The following is a 14,662-nucleotide window of genomic DNA, read 5'->3' on the forward strand; positions in this document are numbered from 1 at the left end:
GACTCATGGGGATAATGTGGGATTCTTTGTCTCAGGGATCAAACCAGAGCTGTGCTGTGTGAAAAGCATCTCTCTTCTCTCTGGAGGGCCCTGGATCAAAAGTCCTCTGAGATAGGTATGCATGAATTTTTAAAACCTGAAACTCCTATATAAAGTCCACTGAAATTTGCATGAAAGATTGATGCATTTTTAAATCAAAACATCCTACACTTCCATGTGTTTGCATGCTATGGTCAAATAGAAAGCTGCCAAAGGCTTGCTTTTATCCAAATTTGTTTGTTTTGACCTATACTGGTTTAGCCTGGAATTCCATTACTGCTGTAGGTGAGTGAACAGGTGGATTAAAATCCAAGCGATCATCCTGACTGTCAGCCTGCAAAATGATGAGCTGCACTTTGGAAAGCCCTGAGCCTCACATAAACTGAAATAACCTGAGGGTGTGTGTGCGTGCTTTGGTGCGTGTGTGTGGTTGCCCACAGTGGTGTGCTGCAGTCCGCTCCCTGCCGTTGTTGAGTAAACTACATGGACATTAGCGGGCGCAGCGGCACCAACCACCGAGCCAGAGTGGATTAAAACAGTGTGTGTGGACAGCGACTCGATAAACGGCCGTGTAATCAATTGAGGAACCCCGGTGTGTAACCACAAGTCCGCTACACCAGTTTGCAGCGGCGAAACAGCAAAAGAAAGCCTCTTGGTGAACTCAGCAGTGCCGTGCATTGTGTGTCAGGGGCAGGCAGGAAAGCTCGGCGGGAATGGCTTCATCTCCGTGCGGCAACAGTAACTTTGATTCCGGTCTGGAAATCAAAACTCGCTCGGTGGAGCAGACGCTTATTCCTTTAGTATCGCAGGTGAGTATACCATATACGCAAAACAAGTCGTAGTTTTTGTTATTTCTGACATATTGTACTTTAAAACGCACTTTGGTTTCACAACAACAGTCGTGTTCGGCACACATGAGGCTAACTTTGATTCTCCTGTTTACCTGGTCACTGCCTGCATGTTTCCTTCTCCTGCTGTGTTTAATGTCTGTCCCACGTGTGGTGAATTTACTATGACTTGTTACAATGTAACCACTGTTATTACCGTTATTAGTAATGGTCCTTCTTTACAGCGTACCAACTAGTAGACTTATTACAAGCTGCACGCTGCAAAGGTTAGCAAAACTTTTTACATGTAGGCTAAGATAGAAATGAAGACCAAAGACAGATTTTGTTGTTGTTAGGCAGAAGTTTATAGACTTACATAACTGGCTACACTCTGCTCTAAATGGGGAACTAACACTGACAGCAATTAAACCAATGAGCAGCCATCCAAAAATTTTGTTAAATGGGTCTACTTGTGATATTAATCCCTTTATTCAGCTGGAGACCACCAGAAACTCTCCTGAGAAAATGTTGTTCAAGAGGGCAGAAAAAGTTTCCCCAGAAGTTGTGTTCTACTCTTTGCCAGCCCTGAACTGCACTGTGACTCCCACTTCTCTAATTGGGCCACTTTGAGGCACGTGTTTTGTTTTTCAATAAACAGAAGAAGATGAAAGACCCACTCATGGCCACTGCACCCTTTCAACAACTCTGGTCTTGCGCACTCGAAACAGTAGTTACAGCTTTAAAAGGCACAGAGTTTAGGTCAATGAGATCATTCATCATTTTACTGTATAGTGCAACAAAGTAGGCTACAAAGTCCAAGGCTATGTTTTGTAATGTTTTAACAGTAATGCCATTTTAGAATGTTAATTTACATTTTAGGAAAAACAGCAGATGATTCATTTTACAAAGCTTCTGCTTTTAACCATGAACATGACTGTTTTCCACTGTTGTTTCCAGCATGTGTCGCTTAGGATGGGAGGTGGGTTGCATCTCCTGAATAGGGTAATGACCACCAGTCTTATAAATGCTAACATCCCCCTGTTGTGCCGGAGGCTAAAGGGCCAGAGACCTGTAAATGTTCTGTTGTTTCCACAGAGAGACAGTGGAAGAGAAATTTAACAGAGTCTGGACAATACCACAATGGCACTGACCCCCTGTGAACGCTGAAAGCCTGCTTCCTCCCTCTCCTTGCACTGGCTCGTTTGAAAGGTCACCCTGTACTGAATGGATTTGGGTTAGTTATCAGAAAAGGATATCTGTTAGGGGGAGGTGTTTTCGGTGTAGGCTGTTCATTTTGTGGTGATTTTGAATTTCAGTCATTCGTAAGTTCACCAACAAGAAAGTAGAAGAAAATCAGGATAAAATCCAGGTACGATCATACCTGTGATGCATAGAGCTGTGACTGTAAAGATATTTATAGTGGGCACTGCTGTAATATCGTGCAAAAGCATCCAGTAAATCTGCTGCACTCTGTGTTATCTTAATATTTACGCTGCAGCAAACTTGCACCCCTGCCTGCTGAGAAAGACTGGCTGTGCTCCAGTCTATGGCGTGGAAGAATGTGCTGTATACCGTAACGGCATTCAGCATATTACAGTCCACGGTTGAGCAGTGGGCCCTCAAGGACGGTCTTTGCTAAATTTCTCTTTTTTTTTCTCAGCGTGAGGCATGTCCCCATAGCAACAGAGCTCCGCAATGCTGATAGAAACAACATTTCCCAGGGCCGTTATCTCCATATGTTATGATTTGTCGTGGTTGTTGTTTTGATGTCATTAGAAGGACGGTCACTCAGTTGGTGCTGACCGCTACATTAATTTCACCTGCTGTGAGTACTTTTCATCCAGCGTGGGGACATGCACACATACATCGCTCAGTTCCTGCAAATATGCACAAAACATTTCCAGAGCCGCAAACGATTAGTGGATTGACAGATACAACAACAATTATGATAATTGATTTATGAAACTTTCTGCAAAATCTCCAACGCTAAACATTTTAAGATGTCACCATGAGCACTGGGAACTCGTGGTGGGCATTTCTTTTTTCGATACAATTTTCTGACATTCTGTAGACCAAATGATTAATTGTAACTTGAATTCCCCAGTAAGTTACATAGATTTGACATGATAATAATGTACATGATTGTTGGTATCCATCTTACAGGAACTTGGAATATAACAGGCAAATTAATCGACTTTATTGATATTTATTGTTTTTTTGCATTTACATAACAACTTAAGCCCTAATGCAAGCTGTGTTAGGGTTTTTGAGGCATGCGCACCAAATACCAAAAGAAATCTGTATAACTTGTATATGTGGTCATTAGAAAGACTGATGTTTAACCCAGCTGTACTTCGATTTCTGCCCTAATGTGAGTAAGATAACTGAGTTAGGGGGTTTATGTGACTGAGAATCAGTATTGCCATAGATGGGTTGTAATTGAATTATTATAGTCATTCTAAATGACTGTGTGGGGTGCGTTGTGCGGCTTTTCCTCTAAAGGAGTTTTGTATGTATGTGCATGCATGCTCCTGTGCTGTAGGGGTCATTAGATAACTATCTAGGCGGAAATTAAAAAGCAGTGTCAGTGAGAAAAGCCAGTGTTTTTGATAAGGCATCATGTTGTGCACGCTTCCCCTTCTTTTATCATGTATCTTCTCTCCTCTCCCCTCCTTGCTGTGACGCCGATATCCTCATGCCTCTGTTATCAGCTTCACTCCCACCAGGGTGTAATTATAGGGCTGGGAGTCTCCTGGCCTTGCACTACGTACATACACATGCACACACACCACATACATACACAAGCGCACAGACCCACCCACCTCTTCTTTTTCCGTACTAGTATGTTCGTTCACCTGTCTTGTGTATGCACTACTGAATGTGTCCTGTTGTCCTAATGTGGCCACCTGGATGTTTTCTAGCTGCATTTCCTCATCATTTTGGCCAGTCACTTCCTTTTCAAAAACTTAATTTAAAAGAAGCTCTCTCCTCAGCTAGGAATTCACTAATGTGCATTACTTCACCTTTTCTGCTACAGCCATCTCCATACCAATGGACTTGCATTGTGAGGGGCATAGCGAGGGTAATGAATTGCTCTGGTGGTGGTCAGAAATGTAATGGGAATCACACAGCGAGGGGGGAAACTAAGTGAAAGTGTCTGCTGTGGTCTGTGTCCTACCTGTGATGTGCTCCATAGCCAGCTGGAAGGCAATTTAGCTATAATCAGGCAGCTTTTTCCTTGAGACCTGATTCCTGTCTTGAAGTGGTGATTAGTGAAATAATGGTTGTGTTCCTGGGTTTTTATAATTTTGGTGTGTTCCTAGTTAAATAAAACACCAGTCCTGTCTGGGTGCGGCGGACATGGTGGTCCTCAGACTGACGAGGTGTTGTTTTGAGGTAAATTTGTGTGGGAACGAATAAGGGCCAGGGAGTAATTTCTGAGACTTTGATCAGATCGGTGAACATTTAAACACTCGTGACACATTGGCCTTGTGATTACATAGCTATGCCGGCTCCATCATTTTTCTGCAGGGCGAGGAGTTTCTTAAAAGATTTTCTACTATAATTGGGCCTGGAAAATCCGTTCTCTGTCCAAGTTTGTTAGCGTTGACTTTGTCATGCTTCCAGAGGTTCTGTGGTGCTTGCAGTTTTGCCTTCTGATGTGCTAAAAAGGTTTGTAAAAAAGCTTTTTCCATGTTCATTTTGCTCACAAACTGGATTGAAATGGCATATTTATTACCCAAACAAAAGCTCAGTGGCAGGTTTTTGTATGTGATTTGTTCAGGGCATTAGCATTTTGTCACACAAATTCCACATTAAACAAAATGCTGACAAAAAAGCACTCCATAAACATGCTCCTCACTTAACAAAGCTGTAAGCATGACCATCAGTCAAAATTTCATCACCCTTTCTGGAAATATTGGAGATAGAGTTTTATTGAGACATGGAGCTCTATTTCACTCTTAATGTCCCTGGTCCTGTGGTGGGGTGACATGACAAACGTCCAGGTTGTGAAGTTGTTTTTATACTCAGACAGAGAGGCATTACTGTTGCCACGAGCCCTAACCGATCTGCTTCCTCCAGGAGCGTATGATGATAATGAAGACAAATAGGCCCCTGGCATGAAGGTGAAACCACATGAGGATTACAGTGCGCTACTAGCATGCGTGCGTGTGCATACACACTCACAGACCAAAATATACTTACCTCCTGGGAATATGCTTTTATTGTTCGTGTGTGTGTGTGTGTGTGTGTGTGGGTGTGTGTGTGTGTGTGTGTGTGCGTGTGGAGGGTGGGTTTTGTGTGTCTTTGTACATGTGGGACTGTTTGTTTATGGATAACAGAAACTAAATTAATCTGTGGTGCTGGTGTGTTGTCAACTGCATTTTTTTGTGTGCTGTGTGTTACTCTGTCACCTTATCAGCCTGCAACCCTTTGAGGCCTCAACCGAAACAATATGTCTGATAAAACATTTACAAACGCAGGTCAGGCGGGCAACATGAGGCCACTATTTTTCCTATTGCACATGATCAGTGGAAGAATGGCCCATGTACACGGTACAAACATCAAATATATGAATCACAGTTAGCCTGACTCACAATACGGCTGTGTAAATGAGGATCTGAGTTTCATGCTCGGTGGTAGGTAGTATAGACAGGCAGTCAACTACGCTGTGTCATCAAATTGAAATGAGATGTAATTCCACTCAACTCCCCCTGTTTTCTATTAAAGTGGTTGCATTAGTCAGCTAACTTATCTTTTGATGATTACACTCACTCCCTCAAACCTCTCACTCTCTGTTATATTCCATTTTTTATATCACACACACACACAAACACACACACACACACACACACACACACACACACACACACACACACACAAAAACACACACACACACGCGTGCAAGGCCTACATGACCAGTGTTTCCCCTTGCGCTTTTCTCACTATTGCTATCAAGGGAGTCATTACAGATCTCTGTTCTCTTTAAGTGCTGATAAAAGGGTCTGTCTCACACGTCGATCCATTGACCTGTGTCTGGCTAATATACTTCCAGACAAGAAAGGTGCCTGTTTTTGTGTGAGATTGCACGTGTGCGCCTGAAACCTCCAAATAACCCAGCCTAAAGGTATCAGTCATCCTAGAGAGGACAGCAGAGGTGAAAAAGCTATGCCACCCTCTGCCATTTAAGTTATCTGAAGACTGTGGCTAATAGCGATAACTGCTATTAATTGTCTCAAGGAAAGCTTCTGTCTCTGACCAATCTGTATTTCTCCTAGCTGGGAGGTTGATAAAGTATCGATTAAACATCCTTCCCATTATCAGAGAGCTTCTAAGTGGCATTACCTGTGCGCACATTGCTCACAGTCTTGCATTCTATGTCAACTGAAAGTGGAAAGCAATTTCTGAGAACTGTTCTTTATAACGTAGGGTCCTCTCATGGCTTTCTGTCACACTAATAGTTTGATTTATTTGTCCAGGTTTCCAACATTGATACTTGATAGTTGATGGCGATTTTGTATAAATACTAACCAGGACATTATTTCTGTAAAGATATGTTGCTGTTACATTTATCAAACGTCATTTTAAATTTTGTTGTTGCCATGAACAAAATCCAGTTAATCTCAGCTCCCTGTTAAAATGATTTTTCTCTATTTCTCTATTTCTCTATATGAATCCTATGTAAATGGTCCTGCAAAAGGCTATTCATTGTGTAGTTTTCTTATTTAGTATCAAGTGGCTGTCTGGCCCATTACCACCCTGTATTTACAGTATATTCTTAGTTTATGATGATTAGATGCTGACGAGACATCTCATGAGTGTGAGCACACAGGAAGAGATCTCAATCAGCAGGGATGCGGTGCCTAATGTAGCATGGTGTTTTGTGTTGTCCAGCCTCACTGGGAGCACCCTGTGGATTGAAACAGATGCATAAACAATACATAAACACACGCCCAGAAGCACAAACAAGGACATACTTATTGACATTAATTACTCTGTAGTTGCACAGAGGCCATCTGTGAACTTAAGGAAAACAGCACCTCAGTTTCCTGTCAGTCCTGCTGTAGCTGTTCATGGGTAATATTTAAAAAATAATACATCATCACACAATACTGTTTCATTTTATTACGTGTTGTGCACAGACCTGGCACGTCGCACATATTTGTTGTTGATTGTTGATCTTTGTTGTTGTATATTTTTATGTTGTCAGTTTATATATTTATGTGTACACAATATTCTCTTCCGTTGCGTTACTTCTGCACGGCACAGACCCAAAATAATGCACATATATATATCTGCAACATATTCTTCCATTCCATATTTATATATTTCTACATTTATTTATGTTGACTGTATGTTTGTCTACGTGTAGCACCTTATCACCACAGCAAATTCCTCGTATGTGTAAAACACTACTTGGCAATAAAGGTCCTTCTGATTCTTCTGATTCTGATTCATTATAAAGGATGTACCTGAGATTATAAGATGGCAATACCTGAGTTATCTTGCTTCCACCTTAAGGCACTGAAAGCAGGTACAGAGATATAAAGATGGACAGCAACATAAAGGGTTATTGTACATGCTGTCTGGACAGAGGGGACTGAAGAATGCAGTAGGACAGCCCACTTACTGCAGTCTTGTAGGCATGTGCCCTCTCACTCGTCTTGTCATGTATTGCCAGAGATATCACACAACATATCTATATTGTCTGCTGCCTGGACAACAACAGTTGTTGTTGATCAGTATTTGGCAGGCAGCTGTTTGTATCCCATTGCCTTTCTGTTGGCGGTTTCTTGGCTCGGTGGAGTGATAATTCCAGTCTTGAGCACATGACATTAACTAGGATAGTTGTTCACTTTAAGTGGTCTGGGCCTTAGTAGAGGAAGCTCTGCAATTCTTGGGGAAGGCAGGAAACCTTGCCAGTTGTGAGGCTGTCTAAAAAGGATTCATAAAATGTGACACAAGCATGTGTCATCTTTATATAAAGCAGTTTCAATAGGGGATTTCTATGTAAAGGACTTTGGACATTTTTTCGGGAAAATCCAAAGTATGTGATGTTTACGTGTGCTCCTGAGTGCCTTCTTTTCTCTCCTGTACAGTGCCAACAGTGTGTGACCAAGTGGCAACCTCCAGCTTTCACTAGTGAAGACATCCAGGAAATAACTTGCATTCTTTCTAATGGTCAGCAGGGGGCAACTCCTGTGGTTTCAAAAAGAAGTCCGGTTCCATCAGAAATAATGGTAAAATTACGCTACTTCTCAGCTGATTTATTTTCTCAGTAAATACTTTCTTAATGAGTTTATGGTCTCAGTCGCTAGTTTCAAGTCTTGTTCAATACAGCATGATGTTCATTTAGTAAATTATGGTCCCATTTGAGGGAAAATTGACAATAAAGCAGCATGTACTACAGGACTACCTTGTGATTGACAAGCTGCTACAATGGCGACCTGTCAATCAGGATAGAGTGGCAGTATCCACTGTACTGTGTACATTTAACCAGTACCATTGAACAAGCTTATGAGGAGTCTGCTGTTCATTTTTTCCTGTAAGCCTGTTTTTAGCTAACCAAAAATAGCATCCAGGTTAAAATCACAGTAACGTGAATTACAGAGGCACCTAGCTAACCAAGCTTGCTAGGGCCACCGTCACGTCCAAAGTTACCTAGTTGCATAAAATCAATCAATCAATCTGCTTCAAAACGGCAGTCCACAAACCAATGGATAACATCATGGTGACTATGTCCACTTCTGCGTTACACTAGCTAAATTTGAAATAGAAATGGAGTCCATTTGTGTCAACATATGACCAGTACCCACCACAACATAGTCTAGTAGATAGATAGTATCTTGAAGATTGGCTGGGTTGCAATTTGTAGGTTGCTTTGTTGGCTCTGTTGCAGCATGGCTGGTTGGCAGCTGGTTGGCTAACCTTAGCTTGTGTGATCATTAACATTATTGCTAGCAAAATACTATCTGAGGTCCAAATCAACATGGGCAGACAATGCACCTCTCTCGCCTGCTCTCTTAGGTACAAGCTAGGTTAATTTAATGCTTATCCCAAATTTCTTCTGGGGGTGATCAAATTGCTTGCAGTGGTGTTTGGTCTGGCTGTTTTGGCTGGGTGTGGTTGAGGATGTTGTGGGCTATGCCTATGTGATTAATTGAATTGTATTTTACACATGCAGCCCAAACCCCCTTTCAACTCTATGGGGAGCGCACCTCACAGTTTGAAAACTTCTGCTCAATGAGAGGCGCATTCCAGTACTTCATGAATCAGTTTCATGATCCCATAAGGATAGCTAGCTAACTCGCACTGGCTTATAGCATCAGTATTTCATAAAGGTAAAAGCAACATTTGTTAGAACAAGGCTTTCTAAGATGGAATGAAAAAAAGGTTGGAAAGCACTAGATTAGGATATCTGTAATGACACTTGCTGTTGGTTATACTGTTGTAGGCTTGAAGTATAATTGTCCAAAGATGTCTATCTTCTAAGGTCATACAAAACATACACATGTCCCTCTCCAAGTCCTCATGTTTATTCTTCTCTCTCTCTCTCTCTCAAGCAGCAACATTGCTGACTGTACCACAGAGGAATACTTCTGTCTGGCTTGTATGTGTTAATTGCTTTCTTCGAGCGTCTTTGAACTTCTCCCCTCTCGATAATGAGTTATTTTAAAGAGATGAGGTTTGACATGACAGAACAAAGAGAGTGTGAAGGACGCAGAGAACACAGAATACCAAACGTTGTCTTATCTTTTCTGATTCAGATTAGTCAGAAATTTGAAATATTTCAAGTTTGCTATGTTACTCCAACCTTCTTCCGGTGGTATAACTTATAAATGCGAATGTATTATTTCTATACTGTCTTTATTGCAAATCTTCACCAGTGTTACTTGATTGTCAGTTATCTGATAAATGTTACTGTTAAAGTTGCCACTTTTGACCTTGTGCAAAAGTATCACTTTTGGTGTGAGGCCATAAAACCCAGCAATGAAAAACTTGAAGTGCTATTACTGAGCACACACTGGAATTCTTCACTTTATGATTTGAGTTCAAGGTGTTACCGTGAGGAAGTATCAGTATGGAAGATGCTTTAGCACCTTGTTCGAATGCCTTCCACCCTTCCTCTGTTCAATTTCTTGATTTTGTTTTCCTGTCACACACCTCTTTCGTTCTGTCTTCAGCCTTGTCCTTAGTTTCTCCCCTTCTCTCTCCACTTAGCCTCCTGTTTTCTCACTTTTAATCTCAATCTCTGCAGAGAGTCCAGTGTCTCTGTATCACCTCATTAATTTTTCAGCCTACTGAAAACCTAGCCAAAGGCTGGAGGCACAGTGGTGCACAGATCTAACCATTTTTCTTATGATCTTTTACCTTTTTTTTTCACTTTGGTGTAAACTGAGACATAATAATAATCCTCAGCCCTGCACCTATTCGGAAGAACGGTAACAGGAACAGCATGTAACCAGCTCAGCCAGATTTGGCTGTCCCTTTCTTTGACATAGAATACTTGAGAGTGATCAAGCTGATGGTATTCTTACCATGGTTTGTCTGACTGTTCAATATCCTCAGGGGAAATGTTTTTGGAAGCCAATGCAGTGTTGAAAGCACATCTGTACGCAGATAGGATCTTAGACATTGTGAAAAGACTTAAATAGAGGTGGTACGCTATTTCTGAACAAATAGGTTTCGTTCTCAAATACGGTGCCGGATGGAGCTGTATTTGAAGTCTAACAGGCTGCCAACTGTGAGGGAAAGACACAGCGTTATGAATCCTCTTTAAATTGTCCCATTATATAAACCAGTTCATCAGATTATTTGAGTCACATTTTTAACACATTAACTTATGTTATTTTTATATTTAAATTGGCCCAAAAAAGTCTATCAACCTTAGATTCATCCTATTGCCGATGTATTTGTCCTGTCATCCAACCTTAGTGATGCTCGTCCCTGACTGATAACCTGAAAGTGCCTGATACCTAGTTCTGTCAGTATGGGGAGGGTGTTCTTATCTTGTCACTTTCTGGGTGACTGAAGCTGGCGGGTGAGAGCTTGGGGCCTAAACACATCCAGTGGGGGTGTACTTAGACACACACACAGTCACAGTACCAACCCCTATAAATAAGTTAAAGTCACTCACCTTCTATAAATAATGTTCCGGTTGTTCTGGACGTTTGAGTGTGCCGTGTTTTGTTATCTGAAAGGTTGAAAGGAGCTTTTTGAGTTGCTGATGATGTCATGAAAAGTTCACTAGCATTTGAATGTGAGAGTTAATGATTTTGTTTTACTGAGATTATGTGAGTATTTATTGTGGATGGGACTTTATTTTTGTGTTTAGATTGGATCACTGCTTGTGTATGTAGAGGCTCCTGGTACCGGTTCAAATAAATGGTTTGAATGAGGTTTAAGTAGTGGCTTATTAGAAATTTAAATATGTAATAACAATAATATAATGAAAGCATGTCCCCTAAGCCTCATGAATGTGTCTTAGACAGTCAGTGTGTCACAACACAGGCCATTATGCAGTCGAAGGTCAGAGGGTCACATTCCTTTACAGGGCTCATATTACAAGCTCCTACAGTGTGTATTGATGTCTGAAATTGTCTGTATTCTTTATAGGAGGATCACGGCTAGGGTCAAAAGTCAAAGTCTCAAAGGGTGAGACCTTTACGCACTCTATGAACTTCGCCTCGCTCCGTCCACTCACCACTCTCATCAGTGAATCATCCTGCTCGGCCACCATCCCTTCGCATTGAGGGTTTTGATGTTTAGTTTGACACACTACTGATTTATTAATGTAGTCATTCACTTTTTAAAGTCCCTTTCTTCTCAAATGTCAAACCTTCAAGAACACACATTCTTAGAAATACCCTTTTTCTTCTTCTGGGTGAGGATTTGTCTTGCTCTGGGAATAGTTTGCAGTCATGTTGACTCTCTTTCACCCCTGACATCTTATCTTCCCATCTCCTGCCTTTTATCTGTAAAGAAGTTTCAGTAGCTCAAAAGCTGGGAGGACTAAAAAACCCTAGAGATGGCTTGCGAGAATTATTTCATCAGACACTGTTTTTATTTGATTTGTGCCTAAATAGGTTAGGGAGCAATGATGTCCACGATGCAGAAAACACAGAATGAATTGCGGAATTTGATTCTAAAACTGGATGCAATTTATTAAAAAAATGGGGTTTCCCTAGCATTATAAGCGTGTTTTTCACAGCACTTAAAGGGGTACTTTGCGATTCTTATCACTTTTTGTTAAATTCTGCGAATATTTCCTCATGGGTAGGTAGCTCTCTGTTTTTTGTGTGCTCTGAAAAAAAAATCCGCTTTTCTTACACAGCCCTGGGTCTGTAAATTGAGCACAAACAAAGCTGCTCGGAGCGAGCAGCAGGTGGCGGTGGCGCGCTCGAAGCAGTGGGAGAGAAAATGTAAACAAACTGTCGTGCGAAGATGGCTGAGAAACAGCCAAAGAGGGAAAGGACTGAGGAATTGTGAAACATGTTATAAGACCAGGCGAGGGGAAGACCTATGTTAACATCTGTGAGGGGTTTCAATGCTGGATAAATCTACAAGATTTGAAATGAATGAAAACCGATGCTCAGGTTGCTCTGTTTCTGCTGGACAGGTGAGTAAAATTAGCTTTGCTGTTCCACATAAACGACTGGTTCGGTGTTACAGTCTTGTCTGTCTGTTGTCATGTTTGTGATGATCCCAGCTGGTTAGCTTTGTTAGCTTTGCCACAGCAGTCAGTGTGTGTGAACGGGTGTCCCGGTGAATAGAGAGAAACAGGTCAGCAATAAGGTTTGTTCAGCAGTACATGTACAGTAGAAGTTACAGTGGTTGGTGAATAAAGACTGCAGCGTCTCATGACTAAAGAGGAGCTCCCGTGTGTTGCTGCCAACTGTTGAATAAAGAGTGAAGGAGGTTAGCCCCAAAGTTAGCACTGACTTCGGCCCTGGAGATAAAAAGTCGCTCCTGTGTATCCCAACTCTTTTCAGTCACTGTATTTTTGTACAAACTATTTCAAATAACTTGCTAGTTTTTTACTCTGTTGTGTTTAGGATACTGTGTTTGTGTGCTTACAGGTCGTTTGTTTGATGTTTGTTCACTAATTGTAACTATTGAAGTTCCTCTCGATAAACCTACCGATAAATAAACTAGACTCCGTGTCTTAGATTTAGGCTTAGAAAAGTATTTTGCTTCAATACAGATTTATATTATAATATTGTCAGGCTTGTTGTCACACCTTCTACAGTACTGCTAAAACTTGCCCTCTTATTGAGGCTAACTTGCTCACACTGTGGATTCTGCTATATTTCAGAGTAGGACTGGTTACCATGGCAATGCGTGTTCATGAGTTTGTTTATCAACAAACTCTCTGCAGGATCGCATAGTATCCCTTTAAGCCAAACAAACACAAAAAAACTATACAGCTATATTTTGGTATAATTTATGGCTACTCTGCTTTTGTCCTCTGTGTTGATGTTTTACTGAGGGCGGTGCTCAGCTCCTCCTCCCACACACACACACACTCAGTCATATTGAAGAGAGTCAGCAGCAGATGCAAGGCGCAAGCTTGCTGAAGACAAGATATTACATTAGAAAAAATTAAAAAGCTACATCTGTCAAGCTTTGTAAACAAGGAGGAGAGTTGCCCACGAGTAGTCACTATTATCGTGGTGTGTTTGAGCAGCAGGCGATCCTGCAGAAGAACTGTGGGAAGAAAATGTCAGTAGTCAAGTAATATCCTATATAGGGGACCATTCACAGCAATGCATTCATTGTGAATTGTTACCTATTATAGTGAGGAAAATAAGTATTTGAACAGTTGAACAGTGAAGTTCTCCCACTTAGAAATCATGGAGGGGTCTGAAATTGTCATCGTAGGTGCATGTCCACTGTGAGAGACATAATCTAAAAAAAAAAATCCAGAAATCACAATGTATGATTTTAAAACTATTTATTTGTATGATACAGCTGCAAATAAGCATTTGAACACCTGTCTATCAGCTAGAATTCTGACTCTCAAAGACCTGTTAGTCTGCCTTCAAAATGTCCACCTCCACTCCATTTATTATCCTAAATTAGATGCACCTGTTTGAGCTCGTTAGCTGCATAAAGACACCTGTCCACCCCATACAATCAGTAAGAATCCAACTACTAACATGGCCAAGACCAAAGAGCTGTCCAAAGACACTAGAGACAAAATTGTACACCTCCACAAGGCTGGAAAGGCCTACGGGGAAATTGCCAAGCAGCTTGGTGAAAAAAGGTCCACTGTTGGAGCAATCATTAGAAAATGGAAGAAGCTAAACATGACTGTCAATCTCCCTCGGACCGGGGCTCCATGCAAGATCTCACCTCGTGAGGTCTCAATGATCCTAAGAAAGGTGAGAAATCAGCCCAGGACTACACGGGAGGAGCTGGTCAATGACCTGAAAAGAGCTGGGACCACCGTTTCCAAGGTTACTGTTGGTAATACATTAAGACGTCATGGTTTGAAATCATGCATGGCACGGAAGGTTCCCCTGCTTAAACCAGCACATGTCAAGGCCCGTCTTCAGTTTGCCAATGACCATTTGGATGATCCAGAGGAGTCATGGGAGAAAGTCATGTGGTCAGATGAGACCAAAATAGAACTTTTTGGTCATAATTCCACTAACCGTGTTTGGAGGAAGAAGAATGATGAGTACCATCCCAAGAACACCATCCCTACTGTGAAGCATGGGGGTGGTAGCATCATGCTTTGGGGGTGTTTTTCTGCACATGGGACAGGGCGACTGCACTGTATTAAGGAGAGG

At 41.5% G+C, this 14,662-nt stretch overlaps 1 protein-coding gene across 4 annotated transcripts in view; it reads left to right on the forward strand.

Annotated features, from left to right (window-relative positions):
* Window positions 1–46: 46 nt before the first annotated feature.
* Window positions 47–14,662, forward strand: part of ctnnal1 (catenin (cadherin-associated protein), alpha-like 1) — a 57,005-nt gene continuing 42,389 nt past the window's right edge. The window contains exon 1 of one of the 4 annotated variants that reach the window (XM_046058171.1): window positions 47–115. Coding sequence is in view for 2 of the 4 variants with exons in the window: in XM_046058169.1 (XP_045914125.1) it covers window positions 753–848 (96 nt within the window). In the remaining 2 variants the exon portion in view is untranslated. Of the gene's footprint in view, window positions 116–355; window positions 849–14,662 lie in introns of those variants that run through there. The other 3 variants (XR_006826288.1, XM_046058169.1, XM_046058168.1) reach the window with 3 other exon arrangements.

This window comes from Micropterus dolomieu, linkage group LG09, assembly GCF_021292245.1.
Source record: "Micropterus dolomieu isolate WLL.071019.BEF.003 ecotype Adirondacks linkage group LG09, ASM2129224v1, whole genome shotgun sequence".
In the NCBI taxonomy this organism is placed as follows: domain Eukaryota; kingdom Metazoa; phylum Chordata; class Actinopteri; order Centrarchiformes; family Centrarchidae; genus Micropterus; species Micropterus dolomieu.